Source organism: Phocoena sinus, chromosome 7, assembly GCF_008692025.1.
Source record: "Phocoena sinus isolate mPhoSin1 chromosome 7, mPhoSin1.pri, whole genome shotgun sequence".
NCBI lineage: Eukaryota > Metazoa > Chordata > Mammalia > Artiodactyla > Phocoenidae > Phocoena > Phocoena sinus.
The window spans coordinates 2553653-2577578 of NC_045769.1; the positions used below are offsets into that span (position 1 = coordinate 2553653).

Sequence of the window (23926 nt, forward strand, 5' to 3'; positions counted from 1 at the left end):
ATAAGATACAGTAATAACTACACGCAGAGACTTCCTAAAACTTCCTGAATGGTCTTAAAATTTCTGGTAAATGCTTACCTGCCATATATAAGACTTCAATTTATGCAGAAAAGGGGTGTCACAATGAGTGAAAATATAAATTTCCCTGAACTTTCTTCAAAGAAAAACAAACTGCACACATCTGAAAACTAAAAAAAATCCAAATGCTTATAAATGCTTTTTTCCAGGTGTGAACTGAACTGCACAACCCATACACTGATAGAAAAAAATATCTGATTATTTTTAATGATTTATGTATAAAAGAAAAATAAATTTTACGATACAATTTAAGAGACTACTTCATACAAAATTTTACTCACAATGTATGTAATTTTTTGCAACACAAAATCTCTAGTCTTATGTACAAATTCATTAAAGGCAGACACCTTCACTTGAAGCAAAAGAGGGTCCCTTTAGGATGGTGGCTGCCATCCAAGCCAGTGGAAAAGAGACTATGAGCATGTGAGGGCTGGGGACTGACACACCTGCCCGCCAGCAGTGCTGCATTAGTGGAGCCTCGCCAAACTGAATTTTACAGTAAACTACGGAAAGGAGAAGACCAATGTTTCACAATGGCAGACCTTAATAATGTGACCTTGAACTTACTCAGCTTCGAGAGTCATAGAACTACCTTTGTAACAGATTTATTTTGGAAATTACACTAAGAAAAACTTAACCGTGCCATTTGTGCTAGTCTTTTAAAGAAACAAAACTTTCTCAGGCAAATTCTAACACTTAAAATGGCCCTCCTTGGGTTACATAATAAATACAGTATCTAGAAATAAAAGTATCAGGACCCAGACCTTAAGACCCGTAAGTATGTCTCCAAACAGTGAAATCCTTTATACACAAATTGAAGACTTTAGTAAGTATTTACAATATTATATGCAGTGAAAAACTAAATATAAACCGTGTTTAAAAAAAAAAAAACTTTTGCTTTAAAAAAACAATTTCCAAAAAAATGCTAACACTAAAAAATTTTGCAAATCCATGTATCCTTTTAAGTCTTCCTTTTGCAGTTTTCCCTAAGCTACCTGTCTCTCAGGTGCACAGGTACTTACACCTGTGCGAAGGAAAAGGCATGATGCCGATGCCTTGGAGAGCAAGCCCCTCTTCTGGAGAGAACGAGGCAAGTGACACAAGTGTGCACGCGGCGAAAACCCAGGGGCAAAGTGTTAAAGAAAGTGAGGAAAGGGCCTGTGACAATCTCATGTCCAGACGATGTCCATGAAGGCCATACTCAAACCTCCTTTTTTTTTTTTTTTTTTTTTTTTTTTTTTTTTATGCGTTACGCGGGCCTCTCACTGTTGTGGCCTCTCCCGTTGCGGAGGACAGGCTCCGGACGCGCAGGCCCAGCGGCCATGGCTCACGGGCCCAGCCGCTCCGCGGCATGTGGGATCCTCCCAGACCGGGGCACGAACCCGTGTCCCCTGCATCGGCAGGCGGACTCTCAACCACTGCGCCACCAGGGAAGCCCCAAACCTCCTTTTTAAATGTAAGAACTTTAAGGGCTGGAAACATAAGCAAAGGATAAAAGGGACCAGTAAGAAAATTACATAACGTGTATGCAATCACAAAGAGGTTAAAAATTAAAGTTCACGCGTACCTTATAAAGATATGGGCCGAAATTAACCCTTTTCAAGTGGAAATGAGCTAAAAATATAATTCATTCATTTTCAGGCTTCATAGTATTTATGAAGCTCCTATCAAAATGTACAGCCATCTCACTCAGTGCTTGACTCACGGAAGTCCTGTCACTAGACTCAGAGTCTGAAATCACGGACGCCTGCATCCCTGGCTGCGCCAGCACCACTTACCTGCTGGCGAATCTGGCACAGAACTGAACAGCCTATGGCGGAAATACGAAGAACAGGCTTGTAAAGAAACTTTTCACACAGGCATTTGCAAGAGCTATTTATAACTAGCAAGTATTCTAGCGGAGGAAGGTAGGAACACATGGTCTTTCACACACTGAATATGCCTCAAGCTTGTAAAGCTCTGAAAATTAGTTGGATAACATTGTAAACTCTTCATTGTCTTCAAACGGAAACTTAAGGAGTAACAACGTGCAAACTGAGGACGACGGACGACCTTTAGTCTCCGAAAGGTTTGAGCTTTCACCTTCTGGAACTCAAATGGATACTATGTACCATTTTCTGAATTTTCTCTTCATTCTTCAGAATACTGGCCTTCACGGCGCAGATCCTGTCCTGCTGGTCTCTGACCAGCTGCTCCAGCTCCGCCAGCTCCACCTCCAAGGGCTCCAGGGCACAGTCTGTGATGCTGACGGAAAGCAAAGCCAGGGGCTCATAAATATCTTTCACATTTTACATTTGCTTCTTAATTAAAACAGTGGAAGACAACAAAAGGGGAATTAGTCATTGCATCCAAAGAAAAAGGGTAAAAACATAAATGTACTCTTTCAGAGTGAAAAATTAAAATACTTTCAAATTACAGTCACAAAGCTTTGGGGATTTCGATAAGATACATGAAAAATATGGTATCCAAATTGCAAAGTTTGCTGTCTGTTTTAATGTCTAAATCTCGTTTTTGAACACTGACTGCAGATCTTCTCCAACAGCTACAAAGAAATACACGTTATGCTATGAACGAAAAAGAAAAAGAAACGTGTTTCCTTCGGGGGAGGAGGTAAGAAAGAGAGGGTCAAGGGGCCGTGGGCTCTCGGGAGCCCTCCCCCTGGGCTGCGGGCACACGTGGGCCCCGCCCCGACTCTCTGCCCCGGCTCTCCCCCCCCCACCCCCGGCCCCCACCTCTGCTCCTTCCGCAGGGCCTCAGCATGCTGCCGGTTCTCGCTGTGCCACAGCTGCAACTCGTTCTGCATGGCGTCGACATCCTCCTGGATGTAGTCCATGATCTTGCCCAGGGGAAGTGCGCTCCTGCACAGGGTCTGGATGGACACACGGAGCTTCTCTATCTCCTTGGAGACTATGTCCTTCTCCTTCTTCCACGCTGACTCAAAGACGAGCAGTTTCTCCTACAGTCAGTGGGAAGAGAATGAAGAGAGAGCAACAGCCTCACTCCTAAGGCAGGACAGGGACTGCTAAAGGCGGAAGGGGCGTGGGCGTGGGGACGGTGCCGGTTCGGGACCCACCCGGCTATGGGACACTGCTTCACGCCTGTGACCGCGAGACTAGGCCAGCAGTGGCCCGGGGTGCCTGGCCCTGTGTGAGCATGTCAGCAGCGTCCCGTAAGGCCCTGTCCCTGGAAGGCTGCCCGAGGGGCACATTTCTGTAGGGTAAGATTTTCATTTCCCAACTGGCCAGAAACTTACTGCCGCTGTTGTTACAAAAGCTCAGGCAGGGCCACCGATGATCTTCCCAAACCGTCTGGCGGGAAGGGGACCTGGCCCTGCATCTCACTCCTTGATGCACCACCCTCCCAGCTCAAACGACTCTGCAACCCGGCCTGCCAGGTCAGAGGAGGGCAGCCGCCAGCCGAGGAGAAGAGGGCTGCGAGGTGGAGAGAGGGAGATGCGGTGTGCGGACGGAGGGTGCGGCCATCGGCAGCGCCGGGGCAGCAGGTGAGGTCGAGGAGGGCTGGCCTGGGCTGGCCGGTGCGGAGGTGACGGGGCCTGGGGCCCCGGCGGGCATCGAGGGTGCAGGGTCGGCGGGGGAGGGGCTAATGCACAGCAGGTGAAGGAGGTGACCAGGGAGCTTCATGCAGTTTTGGCCAGGAGTTCTTGGGCTCTTGGACAAGAAATATTTAATTCCCTTCATATGAGGTTTTACCACAGACGTCTCTGAACTGCAAAAACTGATGTAAGAATCAACAAGCAGTTTGGGTCGGGAAACCCTTCCTGGGGAAATGAACAATGTTTAGCAAGTCCCCCCTGGGTGCCCCCACTCCACACAGGCTGACTAAAGGTCCCTGCTTTACCCACTGACACTGAGTCAGATGCATTAGGTTATAATTAATCAACGTCTTGTTTTATTTTTAAACTTCTTGTATTAAGTTAGATAACCGCTTGTGTCACTTCTAATTCCGGTTTCAGACCGCAGGCCCCAGGAGGGCAGACACCCTGCATCTGGTCCATATAAGTGCTCCTTAAATATTTGCCAAATGAATAGATGAAGTGAATAAGTAATTTATGAGTCAAGATCCTAGCCTCACTACGTCCTGGCCTTTGGCAAACACACGGAAAGCCTTAACGTAACGCCTGGTACATAGACAGTGTTAAGTACACAGGACTACAAATAAAAGGCCAAGCTCACAGAACTAATAAGTGAGCTCTGCAAGGTTGCGGGATACAAGATAAACATACGAAAATCAACTGTGTTTCTATTTACTGCCAGTGAACACACGGATACCAAAATTAAAAATACAGTGCCATTTATAATTGCTCAAAAAAAAGAAATACTAGGTGTAAATCTAACCAAATACGTACAGAATTTGTATACTGAAAACTACACAATGTGGATGAAATAAATCAAAGGAGCTCTAAAAAGAGAGAGCCATACCCTGTTCATCAATTGCAAGATTCAACATAGTAGAGATGTCAATTCTCCCCAAGCTGATAAATAGGTTTAATACAATTCTTACCAAAATCCCAAATTCTCTGTAGACATGGACAGGATTATCCTAAAACTTATATAGAAAGGCAAAGGAACTAGCACAGCTAAAACATTTTGAAAAAGAAGAAATAAGAGGGAAGAATCAGGCTACCCAATTTCAGGACCTCCCAGATAGCTACAGTAATCAAGACAGGGTGGTACTGGCAGGATGGACACACAGATCAACGGAACAGAACAGAGACTCCAGAAACAGGTCCTCACAAATACGCCCAGCTGGTTTCTGACGAAGGTGCACAAGCAATCCAGTGGGGGAAACACAGCCAGTCAACATAAGGCACTGGAGCAACTGGACATCCACAGGGAAAAATGAGCCTTGATCTAAGTCTCACATCTTGTACAAAAATTAACTCCAAATGGATCACAGACTTAAATGTAAAACAGAAAACTATAAAGCTTCTAGAAAAAAAGCTAGAAGAAAATCCTTGGGATTTAGGGCCAGGCAAAGAGTTCTGACCTGACACCGAAAGCATGATCAATTAAAGGAAAAACTGATAAACTGGACTTCATCAGAATTAAAAACTGTCGCTGGGCAAGAAACCCTGCTGAGAGCATGCAAGAAAGCCTAGAGAGTGAGAGGACATATGTTCAAACCACAGACCTGGTGAGGGACTAGCACCCAGAATGTAAAAACTCTCAAAAGTCAACAGCAAAAAAAGCAAACAATCAAATTAGAAAACGGACAAAAGAACAGACATTTCACCAAAGATGATATACAGAAGGCCAACGAGCACGTGAACAGATGTTCAAAATCATTACCTACGAAGGAAATGGAAATTAGAACCACCATGAGATAACACTCCACACCTATCAGAATGTTTAAAACAAAAAACAGCGACCACACCAAATGCTGGGAAGGGTGCAGAGAAACTGGATCCCTCACTCACGGCTGGTGGGAACGTAAAATGGTGCAGCTGCTCTGGAAAACCAGTTGGCAGTTTCTTTAAAAGCTAAACATGCAGCTGCCATACAACCCAGCGATTGTACTCCTGGGCACTGATCCCAGAGAAGAGAAGACACGTTCACACAAAAACCTGTATAGGTATGTTTACAGGAGCTGTATTCAAGGAGCCAAAAACTGGACACAACCCAGATGCCCTTCAAGGAGTGAGTAGTTAAATAAACTATGCTACATCTGTATCATGGAATACTACTTGGCAATAAAAAAGGAATGAACTGTTGATTCACACAACAACCTGGACGGACCTTGAGAGAGTTATGCTGAGTGAAGAAAGCCAGTCTCAAAACTTACACGCCGCGGGCTTCCCTGGTGGCGCAGTGGTTAAGAATCTGCCTGCCAATGCGGGGGACACGGGTTCGAGCCCTGGTCCGGGAAGATCCCACATGCCGCAGAGCAACTAAGCCCACGCGTCATAATTACTGAGCCTGCGCTCTAGAGCCTGTGAGCCACAATTACCGAGCCCATGTGCCGCAACTACTGAAGCCCGCGTGCCTAGAGCCCGTGCTCCGCAACAAGAGAAGCCACCGCAGTGAGAAGCCCGCGCACCTCAACGAAGAGTAGCCCCCGCTCGCCGCAACTAGAGAAAGCCCATGTGCAGCAACGAACACCCAATACAGCCAAAAATAAATACAAATTTTAAAATTAAAAAAAAAACATACATGCTGCGTGATTCCATTTATATAACATTCTTAAAATGATAAAACTATAAAAACGGAGAACAGATTAGTGGTTGCCAGGGGTTCAGGACGGGCTGGGGTGGAAGGTAGAGAATGGATTGTGGTTATACAGGGGCAACAAGAGGGATCCTTGTGATGATGGAGATGTTGTATCTTGACTGTATCAAGGTCAGCATCCTGGGTGTCATACTGCACTCAGTTTTGTAAGATGTTATCAGCGGGAAAAACTGAGTAAGGCGTCCCTGGGATCTCTCTATTATTTCTTACAACTGCATTTGAATCTAGTTATCTCAAAATAAGTTTAATTAAAGAAAAAAGGTAGTAGCTATAAAAATGCTTTTAAATTAAAGTGCTAAATGACTAAAATGAATCAATACAATGACAAACGACTTCCCAGGAAAAACTGTGTTGTCTTTATTATATTGACTACTTAGTTCAGACATTTAAAATTCTATTTAAACCGACTCAATGATTATTAAGCAATTCCTATGTATTTGGCATCATGTCGTCTCTAACACAAAACTGTTTAGGGCACAGAACTTAGGATGGAGACTAACAGGCACAACGTCTTGCCGAACTGGCAAGTCCCAACGTGGATGCAGACAATAAGGGGTCATCTGTCAAAATCCTTCATGTTTCTGTGGCACAGAACCAAGCAGGATTGGGAACAGTAATCTTGCTTTTTTTTTTTTTTTTTTTTTTTTTTTTGCGGTACGCGGGCCTCTCACTGTTGGGGCCTCTCCCGTTGCGGGGCACAGGCTCCGGACGCGCAGGCTCAGCGGCCATGGCTCACGGGCCCAGCCGCTCGGCGGCATGTGGGATCTTCCCGGACCGGGGCACGAACGCGCGCCCCCAGCATCGGCAGGCGGACTCTCAAGCACCGCGCCGCCGGGGAAGCCCGGGAGCACTAATCTAAGAGTTCTAATTTTAAGAGCCTAAGATTTTAAACAAGACACATTTGGGCTTGGATTATGATAGTCGGGAGAGGCTTTTATTGTTGCTGCAAAATATCAAAATTCTGGCATTTTTCAAACTTTCACTTAAAGTGGTAGGTGGGGTGGATAAGTCAAGCACTGATCATGTGCTTTAAAAGCACACTCCACTGACGACAGCCTCTGATTTACGCATAGCTTCTACTGCTATATCAGCAACTTTCCAGACAAATACAACCACTATAAACCCTTGTTTTATAGACTTTTAATATGTACGGTAGAATTGGAGAATCCACCACCATACTCACCATACAGGAATCAGTCACATGAAATATACTTAATTTTTGAAAACAGAAGAGCAAAAGGTAACAAAACTGTATCATGACCCCAAATAGCACCTAAAACCGCCTAGAACACAGGAGGGCCTGTGGGCGAGGCGCGAGCGGTCGGGAGCGTGTGCTCTGCAGGGCCCCAGCCGATCCCAGCCCGCCTCACCGCCTCCCATCTTTACGGCCTTGGGAGCTTGACGTGACCTCTCTGTACCTCGGTTTCCTCACCATAAAACAGAAGTAATAATATTTACCCTGCAGGTCAGATTAAGTGGGGTAATATAAAATAAGCAGCTCAGTGCCTCGCACAGAGTAAGCCCTCAGTAAACGGTAACCATTATAAATTGATCCACCATGAAGGACGAAGCCGCAAGGCCTGCAGGGGGAGCAGGCGAGTCCCCGCTTCAGTGCGGGCGCCGCCGCTCCAGGCAAGGCGACAGGCTGACAGGTACGCTGCTGTACTGTCAACACCAACCGACAAGCTGTGTGCCCAGCTGCAGGCGGACAAGTTCTTTCACCAAAAAATCATTTGCCTTCCTTCCTGACACATCCCCTTCCCCATCGCCACTTCATAAATAACCCAAACCATGAAATTAGCCCTTAAAAATCTTTACCGAAAGACTGCAGTGCTGAGCTCGGAGATCTGCAGCTCCTGCGTGTGGCTTGCCACGGGATCAGCTGCTACAGGTGACACAGAGGGGCGGCCGCTGTGTGTCGCGGGCACACACACCCGCCCGCCCTCCCGCCTGGCCGGCCCTCCGCCTGCCGCGGGCTGCATGCAGACTGTTTGCTCAGCTGGTAGCGTCTGGCCGGCCACTTCGCACGCGCGCTCCAGAAAAAGTGACTTTCCAAGAGTTTTCAGGTGAAGAGTTACTCCTGGGACTTAATATTATTTGCATTTACCACACACACACTTGTCCCCAGAACTGTGGGCATTTGTGTTTATAGTGCTTTTTAAATTTATAACGATTTATTATTATAAGTCATACACATAAAAACTGCTGACCTCCGAGATTTGTTTCTTTAAGTTTCAATTACAACGCTTCAGGGCAAAAAAGTACTATTGTTAAAATAATGCTTGAAAGCCTGACCCTTAGATTCTGCTAGAAGTCTCTCAGAAGCCGGATCTGGGGTACGACACTGCCCTCCACTCTGCCGCTGATCTGAGGGGTCACGACACTCCCAAGCAGAGCTCTACCCTACATGAAGCCAACCCAATAAACAAAGGCCTGATTAATTGAGGGGGGGGTAATAAATCAAAGAGTGTGAGTATTTGCTTTAAGTAACATACTCTCCCATGACTTCAGGAAGCGATTTATATACAGCCTGTCAAAAGTTCATTTTCTTCGTAAACCGAGGAATGCCTGCATCCAAGTTACATGAGAGAAGCAGAGACCCACGGAATAATGATTCCAAGCGTCCTGTTCATCCAGAAATATTCCATCACCAAACTTCTCTGTAAACCACACATTCATTTCTAGTGTGGGTCAAACTGGTATCTTGAACGCACAGTAAAACAGTCTGGAATCAAACACTTTAACCTTTACACACACACAGAAAAGCACCTAAGACAGAAATGAATGGTTTAACAAAATGATAAAGTGACACCTGCAGCCATCGTCTGGGTGAGGAAAGCAAACCCTGCCAGGGTCCCCAAAGCCCAAGGTCACTGTCAGTCTGCCGTCCCTGGTGTTCGAGTCCCAGGTCCGCATGACGGGCTCTGCTGTTCGCTGACCCGTGTGCCTGTCCTATGTGCACGGGACAAACGGAATCACACATGTATCTGCACGTGCTGGACCCTGTTGCTCAACGCTGTGCTTGAGAATCAACCATGCAATTACGAGCACACGCGTTCTGTTCACCTGCATTGCTGAATGGTTATGTCATCATATGAGTACACCGTGATTTATCCAACCACCCCACTGCTGGTGGACACCTGGGTGATTCTTGGTCTGGGGCCGTGACAAACAGGGCCACTCGGAACAGCCTTATACATCTGTCCTAATACACACAGGCACAGGATTCTCCACGGCATGCAACAAGAAGGGGCACTGCTGGGTCAACGGGTACGTACGTCACACAGTTTTCCAAAGTGCTTGTACCGATTTACATCAAATATTTTTCACAAGCCAGCATTTTACTTCTGTGCATATACAAGAACATCGACTCCGATGGCATTTCCACAATCTGACAGCTGCAGGTGTCACTACTGAACACTGGCAGCAGAGAGAAAACCACCGGTCCGAGTCAGGGACACGCTGTTAAAAAAAAACCTCCCAGCTGGTAAAATCTGCTCACTGCAGCCACTACGGATAAGAAATAAACACGAGCAGGAAGCTTTTAGAACGTATGTATGAGAAGCTATATAGTGTGAGGTTCACTGATGCCCTACCTGCGCGACTGTCCACATCATCTTGGGCAAGATAACTCTCGTGCCTCAGTTTCCTAACCTAGAAAATGGGGATGACACCTATCTCATAAATTACTGTGAGGATTAAATGAAGTGATGTATGCAACTCCTTAGGGATAGTAAGTGCTCCATCAATGTCAGCTGTTGTTATCATTATTATATTGTCCACGACTGAGACTATCCGATGGGTAAGCTTCTACGGGAGAAGAAATGCATATTAGGAACCACCTAGAACCTGGTGCAGAGAGAAATCAAAAGATCATTAAATGTTAGCTACTTCCACAAACATTAATGTCCTTGGAAAGGAACGAGGAACCCTCTCGGAAGGCCGGTGTGTAAGATAAGAGTACAGAGGCTTGGCGTGGGGTCACTGCGGCTGAAGCCAAAGGGTACTGCACGGAACAGAGAAGACGTACCTTCAGCCTGGCCTTTCAGACTGACATGAAAATGGAAAGAATTTAAAACATCATCTTGTCACATGGAGGACTGACCATAATGACACTAACAAAGCAGGCAGCAGGGAAAGTAGAACTCAGATCCCCAGCTACAGTGATCCCTTCTCCACTTAAAGTAATGAAAGTAAGTTAAGAATGTGCCATTACAGATCCCCAGCTGCAGTGATCCTTTCTCCACTTAAAGTAATGAAAGTAAGTTAAGAATGTGCCATTACAGATCCCCAGCTACAGTGATCCCTTCTCCACTTAAAGTAATGAAAGTAAGTTAAGAATGTGCCATTACAGATCCCCAGCTACAGTGATCCCTTCTCCACTTAAAGTAATGAAAGTAAGTTAAGAATGTGCCATTACAGATCCCCAGCTGCAGTGATCCCTTCTCCACTTAAAGTAATGAAAGTAAGTTAAGAATGTGCCATTACAGATCCCCAGCTGCAGTGATCCCTTCTCCACTTAAAGTAATGAAAGTAAGTTAAGAATGTGCCATTACAGATCCCCAGCTACAGTGATCCCTTCTCCACTTAAAGTAATGAAAGTAAGTTAAGAATGTGCCATTACAGATCCCCAGCTACAGTGATCCCTTCTCCACTTAAAGTAATGAAAGTAAGTTAAGAATGTGCCATTACAGATCCCCAGCTGCAGTGATCCCTTCTCCACTTAAAGTAATGAAAGTAAGTTAAGAATGTGCCATTACAGATCCCCAGCTGCAGTGATCCCTTCTCCACTTAAAGTAATGAAAGTAAGTTAAGAATGTGCCATTACAGATCCCCAGCTGCAGTGATCCCTTCTCCACTTAAAGTAATGAAAGTAAGTTAAGAATGTGCCATTACAGATCCCCAGCTACAGTGATCCCTTCTCCACTTAAAGTAATGAAAGTAAGTTAAGAATGTGCCATTACAGATCCCCAGCTACAGTGATCCCTTCTCCACTTAAAGTAATGAAAGTAAGTTAAGAATGTGCCATTACAGATCCCCAGCTACAGTGATCCCTTCTCCACTTAAAGTAATGAAAGTAAGTTAAGAATGTGCCATTACAGATCCCCAGCTGCAGTGATCCCTTCTCCACTTAAAGTAATGAAAGTAAGTTAAGAATGTGCCATTACAGATCCCCAGCTGCAGTGATCCCTTCTCCACTTAAAGTAATGAAAGTAAGTTAAGAATGTGCCATTACAGATCCCCAGCTGCAGTGATCCCTTCTCCACTTAAAGTAATGAAAGTAAGTTAAGAATGTGCCATTACAGATCCCCAGCTGCAGTGATCCCTTCTCCACTTAAAGTAATGAAAGTAAGTTAAGAATGTGCCATTACAGATCCCCAGCTGCAGTGATCCCTTCTCCACTTAAAGTAATGAAAGTAAGTTAAGAATGTGCCATTACAGATCCCCAGCTACAGTGATCCCTTCTCCACTTAAAGTAATGAAAGTAAGTTAAGAATGTGCCATTACAGATCCCCAGCTGCAGTGATCCCTTCTCCACTTAAAGTAATGAAAGTAAGTTAAGAATGTGCCATTACTGGCCTAAACCTGGCCCTTTCAAACATTTTTATGGAAGGCTATTCTCATATATTTATGCTTTCAGAAAAACTTCAGAATATTCCCTGCCAAATTCCCAAACATCCACTGAATATTTACTGGAATTGCATTAAACTTACAAGTTAACTTGAGAGAAGTGACATCTCTATGATATTGAGTTTCCACCCAGAAACACAATGTCTCTCTCTCGACTTTTTCCAGACCTTTTGTATTTCTTGGTAAAATTCTGTGGCTTCTCAATACAGTTACTATAAATTCTTATTAAATGCACACATGCCTTGGAAACTTACATTTTTGTTTCCAGTTCTGGATGGGGGACTTGATATACGTTGTTTCCAACTGGTTATTGCTGACATATAGGAAAAGTACTGACTTCTGTGTATTTATTTTGTCACTGGCCACCTTATAAAATTTTTAAATAGTTTTAACTTTTAGGGGGTTGATTGACTCGGTAGACTGCTGTCATCTTCAAATGATGGTGACCCTGTCTCCTTTCCAGAATTCAACCTCATTTCTTTTTGTACCAGTTAGACCCTCCAGAATATCTCAGCCAGGTTTCACTTCACATCCTTGTTCCTGAATTCCACGGAAACACCTGCAGCCCCTCCCTGCTGTGTAGGTTGCTGGCTGCTCGTTGCAGGTACTCTCCCTCCTGTGGCCAGAGGAACCTTCCTACCCCTCGTTCACTGCAAGCTTGTAGCAATAATGGATGTTGAATTTTATATGTGCCATTTATTCTTGAGAGACAACCCACTCACTAGTGATTTTACCTGAGACACAACACACTCACTAGTGATTTTATTTGGTTCAAGAATAATTTCTTGGTTAAATGTACCGTAAGTAAGCTAAGTTCAAAGGATGCTACAACGGCTGACTTGAATTTTTTTTAACTGAAACAACTGGCTCTTTCCTGGATGTGGCAGCCCCAAAGAAACACTGACTATTAAAGAAAATGGACAAAAATACATTTATCCACTAGGGAATAGGGTTTCCACTCCTAGAGTGTATTCCATTTCACTATTAATCATATAATAAAATATATGCTTTAGAAAAAAATAAGATTAGGAATTCGTAACCATGAACCTTTATTTTTGTATTCCTTTATCTTTGTTTAAATCTCTAAAATTCATTCTAGCTAGAGATTTTTAGGATTCTGCAATTCTTTTAAGCTACAGCAAGTAGATTCTGCCCAAATAACAGAACTGAAACCGAACTAGGGAACAACTATAAAACAGAACAAAATGTCAGAGGCAACCATGCTCAGGAGATGAAGAAAGGCAGTGGACGGCTCAGAGCTGGACAGGAGGACACTCGGGCAGCCAGCCCACTCTCGCTCCGCTCTCCACGTGGGGACAATCTCCCAACCGCGGCACAGAGTAGGGGGCCACCAAGCTTTGGAGACTCCACCACAAGGCAACGGATGTGCTGACTCTGCAGGCAGGGAGCCCTTGGAGAGGTCCAGCACACCACCAGAGCAAAACAATCCAGTGTGGATGCACTGGAGAGGGAAAGAGAAACAGCCTGACTTCACCCATGGTGTCACTCCTCCCCAAGGTGGAACAGCTTAGGGCCAAGAGAGACCACCATGGCCTGTGATTTCCCCCGAGGGGGACAGCGAGAGCGCCAGAGTGGGCACTCCGCTTCCCCAGCTGTGCGGGAAGCTGCCAAGGAGGCTCCTTTCTCTTTCGCCCCATCCAGAGTCGTGGGCTGCATGCCTCGGGGCTCGGAGTGGCTGGGAGAGTGGCAGGTAGCTAAACTGATGCAGATCCTACTGCCCCCACTGCAGACTCCACCAACAAGTCCGCCTATACGAGCCGCTGGGGACGCCTCACCTACGGAGCCCCAGCTGACCCATGGGTGCCCCCCAGCGCTCAGCGTGCCTCACCCACACGTACTCCCACCCTGCAGCCACTCCTGTGTGTGATCCCCACATGGTGAGAGCAAGCTCTGACGGACGGCTACTGAGCACGTGCAGAGAGCCAGCCTGAGTCTGTGGAGGGAGAGACCTCAACCTTCAGCTTCAGCTCCACTCCTGGGAAAAGAAACAGAGGCTGTCATCACCCAGCCGGGAGCTACGGGGCAGAGAGACGGCACAGAAGCTGAGGAATTCTGCTGGAGGAGGGAGCAAGAAACGGCAAGAAACATGGAGCGAACGTACGCATAGGAGATGAGAAAGCCTCCGAATCCCTAGCAGGGCTGGTGGAAATATTTATCACCCAAAGTCAGTTAGTAAAGATTGGAGGAGATGGCTGCTACTTCAAACGTGAAGACAGCAACATAAGACTCAAGCAACAAGGGGCTTCCTGGTGGCGCAGTGGTTGAGAATCCACCTGCCAATGCAGGGGACGTGGGTTCGAGCTCTGGTCTGGAAAGATCCCACATGCTGCAGAGCAGCTAAGCCCATGCGCCACAACTACTGAGCCTGCGATCTAGAGCCCGCAAGCCACAACTACTGAGCCCATATGCCACAACTACTGAAGCCCACACGCCTAGAGCCCGTGCTCCACAACAAGAGAAGCCACCGCAATGAGAAGCCAGCACACCACAACAAAGAGTAGCCCCTGCTCACTGCAACTAGAGAAAGCCTGCGTGCAGCAACAAAGACCCAACACAGCCAAAAATAAGTAAATAAGATAAATAAATTAAAAAAAAAAAAAAGACTCAAGGAACATGAAAAATCAAGAAAACATGACACCACCAATACTCTTCCAGTAACCAATACCAAAGACATGGAGAGCTCCAATTTACCTGATAAAGAACCCAAAATAGCTATTTTAAGGAAGTTCGATGAGCTGCAAGGAAACACAGACAGTTCAACAAATCAGGAAAATAACGTAGGAAAAAAATGATAAGTTTAACAAAGAGATAGAAACAGAAGTTCGGGAGCTGAATAACACAACCAATGAAATGAAAAATGTGACGAGAGCATCAACAACAGAACGGTTCAAGCGGAAGAAGAATCTGTGACGTAGAAGACAAGACCTTCAAAATTACCCTGTCTGGGGGGAAAAGCATGAATGAAAAAGAGTGAAGAAAGCCTACGTGATCAATGGGCACCATCAAGAGAAGCAATCTACAAACTACTGGAGTCCCAGAAGAAAAGAGGGAGAAAGGGGCAGAAAGCTTATTTAAAGAAATAATGGCTGAGAACTTCCCAAATCTGGAAGAAGATTTGGACATCCAAGTTCACTAAGCTCTCAGTTCATCAAACAAACTTCACCTAAGGAGATCCTCTCCAAGACACACAATAATGAAACTGCCAAAAATCAAACAAAAGAAGAGACTCTTAAAGCAGCAAGAGAAAAGCAGCTTGCAACTTCCAGCTATCCCCATAAAGCAATCTGCAGATCTGTCAGCAGAAACCTTACAGGCCAGGAAAGAGGGGGACAAAATATTCAAAGAGATGAAGGAAAAAATTGCCAACCAAGAATACTCTATCCAGCAAAGCTGTCCTTCAGAAATGAAGGAGAGATAAGACTTTCTCAGATAAACAAAAGCTGAGGGAGTTCATCACCACTAGATCTGCCTTATAAGAAATGCTGAAAGGAGTTCTTCGGGCTGAAACTAAAGGACACTAATTAGTAACATGAAAACATGAAAATATACAACACACTGGTGAAGATAAGTATACTGTCAAATTCAAAATACTCTAATACTGGCCTCTTGCCTTCGAAGATGGCCCACACTCTGCCTACGGAGTGTATACCTCCCTGAATAAACCTGCTTTCGCTTTAAAAATAAACAGATAAATAGGTGCATGTATAAATGCAATTATTTTTCTTGAAATGTAGTATTAACCAAATTTAAAACATTTCATCTGCAACAAAATGCTGATCTTGAAGGAAGCAAGCTCAAGATGGGACCTCATAGTTCTTATGTCATGACATACAGTTACTCTTAGATTTATGGCTGTTAAATAAGAAGCCATAAAGTCTCAAAAATAGCATATTTGTTAACTGTAGACAATCCCGTGTAAATAGTGCCTTCTAAAGTGTCACAGACAGAGAAGAAATGTCACAAAGCCTTATCCATGTCTAGCGTTTCTGCTGAAGCCAAACGAAACAACAACAACAACACTCTAGTACTGTAATGTGATGGAGGTATTAACCACTTAACTCTAGTATAAAGGTTTGAGGACAAAAGTGTTAAAAATAACTAAAGCTACAATAATTTGTTAATAAATACACAATATAAAAAGAGGTAGATCACAATATCAAAAACATAAGGGGGAGTAAAAGGGTAGAGTTTTTGTATGCAATTGAAGTTAAGCTGTTATCAGTGTAAAATAGACTGTTATATCTGTAAGATGTTTTATGTAAGCCTCAGAAAAAAACAAAGCAAAAAAAAAAAATGAAATAAAAGCAGAGCAAAAACCTACAGTAGATACACAAGAGATAAAGAGAAAAGAATCAAGGCACACCACTATGGAAAATCATGAATTCACAAAGGCAGGCAGAAAGAGAAGAAGAAAGGAACGTGGGAATCAGAAAACAACAGGATGGCATTAGTAAGTCCTTACTTATGGTAATTACTCTACATGTAAATGGATTAAATTCTCCAAGCAAAAAGCACAGAGCGGACCCAGCAATTCCACTTCTGGGAACATATCTGAAGAAAATGAAAGCACCATGTCAAAGAGCCATCTGCAGCCCCACGTTTATTGTAGCTCTATTCACAATAGCAAAGACGTGGAAACAACCTAAGTGTCCATCAACAGATGAATGGATAAAGAAGTTGTGGGATGGATGGATAGATAGTTATACACAGTGGAATATTATTCACCCACACAAAGGGAAGAAATCCTACCATTTGCAACAACACAGGTAGACCCTGGGGCATTATGCTAACGGAAATACATCAGGCGGAGAAAGACAAATACAGTATGATGGGGGTAAGGGGAGAAGGAACTGGAGGAAGGTGGTCAAAAGGTATGAACTTCCAGTTATAAGACAAATAAGTACTGGGAATGTGATGTACAACACGATGGTTATAGCTAACACTGCTGTACAGTATATATGAAAGTTGTTAGGAGACTAGATCCTAAGAGTTCTCATCACAATGAAAAAATTTCTTTTTTTTTTTAATCCATAAGAGATGATGGATGTTAGCTAACTTGTTATGGCAATCATTTCACGATATATTTAAGTCAAATCATTACGCTGTACACCTTAAAAGTACACAGTGCTATATGTCAATTATATTTCAATAAAACTGGGAGAAAGAAGGCATAGAGTGGCTGGAAGGATTAAAAAAAAAACAAGACTCAAGTACCTGTTGCCTGCAAGAGACTCACTTCATCTTTAAAGATACACATAGGCTAAAAGTGAAGGGATAGAAAAAGATATTTCACAAAATTAGAAACCAAAAGAGAGCAGGAGTATCTACACTTGTATCAGACAAAATAGAGTTCAAGCCAAAAACTCTGAGACAAAAAAGGTCATTATATATACTGATAAAGGGGTCAATTCATCAAGAGTTTAAAACAACCATAAACATATATGCATTATAAATATATATGCACCCAACATCAGCATACCTAGGTATACTAAGCAAATACTAATAGGAGAGAGGAAGATAAACTCTTGGGCTCAAGCTGCCCCATCTGACCTAGAAGTTCCATGGAAACAGAATTCTGAAAAAGTATCAAGCCTCCTACTGAGTCCCGTCATCAAGGCAAGAAAACCAGTGGCCATTCTGTAAAGAGGGCGGATGGCTCTGGGAGTACCCTCAGACGACCAGACCGGAGGCGCCAGGCTCAACAGATGGAGAAAACTGGTATCAAGCACTCAGAGGAACTTAAATCTAAGAAGACATTCCCAGGAAGGACCCTTGCTTTCCATCCAAGGCATCTCCATGGCATCTCCATGGCTATAGTATTCACGTTTAAGCATCAACTAATACATCTTCAGGGACATCAAAGTTATTAATATCCTTTTATGTCATTTTTATTACATCTCACATTCCTCTCATCTTTTTACAAGTCTATATTTGTTATTTAGATTTCTCAGGAGCTCAAGATTAAAAAGGTGTGTGCAGGCATTTCTTGTAAAATACTGTTAGGATGATCTCACCTTGGGGAAGCGGGGAGAGCCATGGGGTAAGTGAGTAAGCTTGGAGTGGCTAGGCTCATGCAAGCCAGGGCCAACAAGAAACAGTCCCTGCTCCTGACACAGCAACCTGGGCAGACGCACCGGCGAGGAACAGGCCCCACTCCCTGCATGTCAGCAAGAGGAAGAAGCTATAACTGGAGCACACAGGCCACCAGGCAGGAGGTAGTGCATGTTCCCTATTGGTTAGGACGATGCTTTTAGATCTGCCTCAAGTCCATAGCTCCATGGCCCCCCCACCCAAATGAGCCAGGTCCAAGAAGGCCACTGCTACCACCCAGGGATGGAGGGAGTGGACAGGCTCTTTCCTCCCCGAGCACTGACCCCAGGTCTTCTAAGGGTTTAATGGGATCAGCCCTTGTGCACAGGAACCAGAAGTGGAGGCTAAGCAACTCCTACCTCATCCCTCCAGGGGTCAGCGACCACCTGGCGCAGAAGCTTGAAGGCACCGTCTCATTCCTGGCTGTGCAGCAGAATCACCTGGGGAAGTTTTTAAACACACGCACACCAGGATCCTGCCCGAAGACTGACCTATGGGTGTGGGGCAGACCCGGCACCAACATTTAACAAGACCCTTTGGACAGGGCTAATGCAGACTGTTTGAGCAGATGTACCTTAAGGAAATTTCAAAGGATACAGGGTTCTGAAGTTCACTTGCTTTATACTGTATAATCACCTCCCATGATGTAGGCCGTGGCAGCAAATGAATCTAGGTCTAAAAATACACTTTAGAAGTGCTTTTCTCTCTTCACGATCATCTCTGGAAATGCCCATTAGGATACTTAAATTATTTTGCTTTTCCTTTCCATCCCTTTACTAACTAACTGAATTTGCTACTTTAAATGTCTTGCTACAATATTTATCATTTTCTATTGAGCCTACTGCTCCAATCTGTGCTTGTAATTCTGGCTCCAGTTTTATTTTTCATATTTAGACTTCTAAATTCTTACCATATTTAATGGCTCTAAAAATACCAGATAAAATAATCACACCCAAATTAAGCATTAACCCCCAAAGGCAGTTACTGGGCTATGACCCCAGTGAATTTCACGGTTGGCATGTGAAATGGAGAAGAAATCAACACTCAAACCTGTAACTGGAAGTACCCGGATATCAGAGGTCTTCAGCAGAAAATACATTCGGCAGAATTCGTGATCAGCATAAGCAGTGTGCCCAAGGCTAGGAGGAGCAAAGGAAATGCAAATAAAGGACGCTGGGTCCCAGACACCCTGCGGGCGCTGAGGACAGTGGCAAGAGTGCTGCAGGTGCCCTGCAGACACAGACGGCACAATTAGGTCTTCTTAAGCCGGGACTCATTATTCTTCGCTCCTCCAGCACTCAAGTCAGTCCAAAAACACATCCTACAATTCCAGGTGGCCACCGATGCCATGAAGAAAATAGTCGGGTCGGACATTCGTGGGTGAGGGGCTGGAGGGAGGACTGGTGTAGCCGGCAGGCAGGGAAGGCCTCTGAAGAGGCGACATGTGAGCGGGGACTTGAGCGGGGGGGGTTTCTGTGACAGGTCCTGATACTGGCGGCCGAGAGGCCGGAAGCCGCCGGTCCACAGCACAACCCAAGGGAGGAGGCGGCTTGCCCCGCAGGAGAGCAATCAGGAAAGCAAGCCGCTAATTACACCCTGACAACAGCCCCGCCCCACCTCCTACGGACAGACAGAGGGAGCACAGAGGGGACAAACCTCAGCTCTGGGATCCCGCCGAGCTCCCGCAGGGCAGCTGCACCCAGTGTCCCTCCCAGGGCTTCCCGGTGCGGGGGGGGGGGGGGGGGGGGGGGGGGGGCGGGGGGGCAAGCTGACCCACGTGTGTAGGAGAAGGACCCCTACCCAGGCCTCGCTACCTGTGACCTATGTGCCCTGCAGGCAAGAGCATGGGAACCTGTGACTGTCAGCAGCTGGGGACCAGGAAACCCTGGGAGCTCCGAGCTACTGGTTCTCAAGCTGTCCTCAGATAAGAAGTGAGCTCCTGCTTCTGATAGCAGCCCTGGGGAGAGGAGTCCCCGACCAACCTCTGTCTGAGAGGAAGGAAGGGCACCCAGCCTCAAGGCTCCATGAAACCTCTGTGAACCAAATCACTCCTCTGACTTAAACTGTCTAGGGCACAGGAAAAAAACGAATTTTATAAAACCAACATAATCTTGATCGTAACACCTAATGACAATACACAGACACATTCGAACAAACACCCCAGGTTAATTTCACTTGAATAAAGATACAAACTTCTGTTTTAAAATAGTAAATTGAATATGGTGCTGCAGTGGACAAATAATAGTCTATGACCAAGCAAAGGTTATTTTAGGAATGTAAGAATTGCTCAACATTAGGAATTCTATTAATATATGATAATCTCAACAGTTGCCAAAAAGATATTTGATAGCATTTAACATCCATTTCTGATTCGATGCCTAGAACAGTGCCCAGGATATCGCAGGTGATCAATAAATGGCTGGCGAGTGAATGAACACTGACTTGTTTTTTCTTTGGCTGCGCTATGCGCTGTGCGGGATCTTAGTTCCCTGAGCAGGGATGAACCCGTGCCCCTTGCAGTGGAATCGCAAAGTCTTAACCACGGGACCACCAGGGAAGTCCCGAATACTGACTTCTAAAACAAAATAACTTATAATCATAAAACAAGTTTATATTAAGGTTTTTTTTAAAGGGTAAATAAAAACTAGTAACAAGTGTCCAAGTTAAGAAATTAAAAAACGAAACAAAACAGAATAAACTCAAAGAGTAGAAGGAAGGAGATAAAGAAAACTTGAAATATCAGCAAAAAGTAAAATCAAAGATACAAAGTGAAGATCAGCAAAGCCACAATTCGGTGGTTTTAAGAGAGTGACAGACAAATTTCTGTAAAAAGTGATTAAAAAAAAGGAAAAAGCACAAATAAGTAATATTATTAATTAAAAAAAAAACCTAAATTACAAATAGAGCAGATGTTTAAGAGTTCTATCAAAAGCTTTTTTGCGGGCTTCCCTGGTGTCGCAGTGGTGGGAGTCTGCCTGCCAATGCCGGGGGCATAGGTTTGAGCCCTGGTCCGGGAAGATCCCACATGCCGCAGAGCAGCTGGGACCATGCGCCACAACTACTGAGTCTGCACTCTAGAGCCTGCGAGCCACAGCTACTGAGCCCGTGCGCCACAACTACCGAAGCCTGTGTGCCTAGAGCCCGTGCTCCGCAACAAGAGAAGCCACCGCAATGAGAAGCCCGCGCACCACAACAAAGAGTAGCCCCTGCTCGCCACAACCAGAGAAAAGCCCGCGTGCAGCAACGAAGACCCAATGCAGCTGAAAAATAAATTAATAAAATAAATTTTTAAAAAAACGTTTTGCGATAAGCTTGATAGTTTAAAAGAAATTAATAACCAGAACTGCCTCAGGAAGAAATAGAAGCCTGAATACGCCCGTAATTAATACAAAAATAAAAACAGTAGTTTAAATTTTTCCCACAAAAGAAACACCACACTCGGATGGTTTCACAGGTGAGTCCCACCACATTGTCAAGAAATATATCATTCCATCATCTACCATCTCTTCCAGAGAGAAGAAAAGGACGCTCCCCAATTCATTCTTAACCTGGGGACGAAAACAAGATGAAGACCACATGAGGAAGAAAACCAGGGGCCCATTTCACCCACGAATATAAGTGGAAAAATACTAACCAGCACCTAGAACCTAGCAGCGGATAAAAAAAGACGGCACATCACAGCAATGCTGGGTTATACCAGGAATGTGAGAGTAGTTTAATGTGAGAAAAGCTATAAACGGCATTTATCAAATTAAAAGAAGACAACAGAATCATCTCAATCAATGCGGAAAGAACATTTAATAAAATCAACACCCATTCAAGATCAAAGCCCCACACTGGGAAAAATCGTTACTTTCTCCACTTGTTTTTGCTACAACAATATCAGGAAGGGGTAGCTTCTAGAAGCATGTCCATTAAAAATCAGGAAGGAAACAAGACTGCTCACACTCACAACTACTATTTCATTACTACCCCAGCCAGAGCAATTAGACCCTAAAAAGAAAACCGTGAGGACAGGAAAGGAGGAGGTGAAGCCGCCTCGACTCGAGGTGGCACACGGGCTGGGGTCAGAAGGCCTGGGTGGGAGTCCCCCCTGCGCGCTGACCAGTCCCTTGGCCTCCTGGAGCACCCCCCCACCACCGTCTGCATCTCAATATCATCTACCTTAGTATCCAGTGGCTATTACAGCATAGACCACAAAAGCATCAACAGACGCATTTTGAACGTAACCAGTTTATCGAGGAAGCTGGTTATGAGTCAACAGCACTCCTACCTCCAGCAACAAACAGAAAACAGTCTTTACACATACAGCACTTACAATAACTGAACGAACTCTGGAGTCCCCAGACAGAATCTAACAAGAGACGTGCACAATCTCTACAGAGAAGGTCCTCGACATTTACGGAAAGACCCGAAAGAAGGCTAAGTAAATGCAGAACACGCCCACTGAACTCAAGAAGCTGGTTATAACGTTTACATGGCAGTGGAAAGGGCCAGCAATAGCCAAACTCCCAGACGTGGGCCTTATTATAAAGCTACAGGGACTGAGGCAGGGTGGACAGGGCAGGGCCAGCAGCCTGGCCCACCGCCGGCTTTTCATACAGCCCATGAGCTGAGAATGGTGACCTTTCACTTTCTTAAACACTTGAAAAAATATTTAAAGAATAATACTCTGTGACACACACTTAAGTCCTATAAAATTCACATTTCAGTGTCCATAAATAAAAGTTGATTTATGGATACGTTCATGTGCGTGTTGTCTACGGCTGTTTTCACTACAATGGCCACATTGAGTACTGGGCACAGACTGCACGGCTCTCAGAGCTGAAAATATTTACTACCTGGCCCTCTACAGAAAAAGTTTGCTAGCCTCTCGTGTAGAGAATCCAGGAAGAGCCTTCATATACAGCAGAGGCAGCATCACAGATCAGTGTGGAAAGGAGGAAGAACTGGGGGGAAAAATTGTAGCTCTACCTCAAGGAATACAGGAAAATCAACTCCACATGGATCAAGGACTTAAATGTCATAAGAAAGCATTAGTTTTTAAAAGAGAATAAATACCTTTCTGGCCTTAGAAGAGACAAGGATTTCTTAACGAAGACACAGAAAGCACTAATGACAAGGGACAAGACTGAAGAATTTGACTAGATTAAAATTAAGAACTGAGTAATCAAGAGACACTGAAGAAGGACAAGGAAAAGTGAGTAAATGAGGCCGTTCATGCGACCTGACCTCCCTTGACTTCTACCCCACTACCTGCTACTGTGTTATTTTTCTATAAAACTGATGTTTTGAAAGCTGTCTTAAGGATTTCACATTTAATTCTGTAGCCCATTCAAATTCTCTTTGCTTAACTGGTTTTAATGCTCAATTTTAATTCATTTTGTTCACACCAACGATGCCCACTACAAACATGTGAGCCACGTATGTAACTTAACATTTTCTTCTAGTTTCGTTAAAAAAGGGGAAAGAAATAGGTGAAATTAACTTCAATGAATTTTTAATTAACATTGTCCAAAATCTGCAGTCAATATATATAAAAATATATAGTATAAAATATAGAAATATAAAAATTACTAACGAGATGGTTTCTGTCTTCTTTCCTTCTATGTCTTCTATAAACCCGCTGCGTCTGTTAAGCTTACAGCACACTTTTCAGTTCAGACCAGCCACTTCCGGGCGCCCAAATGCATCTGACCAGTGGCTCCTGCACTGGTCAGGCCTACCTTCCCCTTTCCAGAGGGGTGGGCTTGGGCTGCTTTTTTGATCTCTTAGTTATCTAGACAGACTATATTTTAGGCAATCATTTTTTCCAAGAAGAATCCAAGAGCAATATTTTTTGAGCCCTCGCATTACCTGGG

General features: G+C 44.5%; 1 protein-coding gene across 5 annotated transcripts in view; it reads right to left on the reverse strand.

Moving 5' to 3' along the window:
• Nucleotides 1-259: 259 nt before the first annotated feature.
• Nucleotides 260-23926, reverse strand: part of TRAF3IP1 (TRAF3 interacting protein 1) — a 67230-nt gene continuing 43563 nt past the window's right edge. For 4 of the 5 annotated variants that reach the window (XM_032638273.1, XM_032638270.1, XM_032638272.1 and 1 more), the window contains 3 exons: nt 2811-3034; nt 1522-2322; nt 260-1285 (listed from right to left, as the gene is read on the reverse strand). In XM_032638273.1, the coding sequence (XP_032494164.1) occupies nt 2157-2322; nt 2811-3034 (390 nt within the window). In that variant the 3' untranslated portion in view covers nt 260-1285; nt 1522-2156. Of the gene's footprint in view, nt 1286-1321; nt 2323-2810; nt 3035-23926 lie in introns of those variants that run through there. The other variant, XM_032638274.1, reaches the window with a different exon arrangement.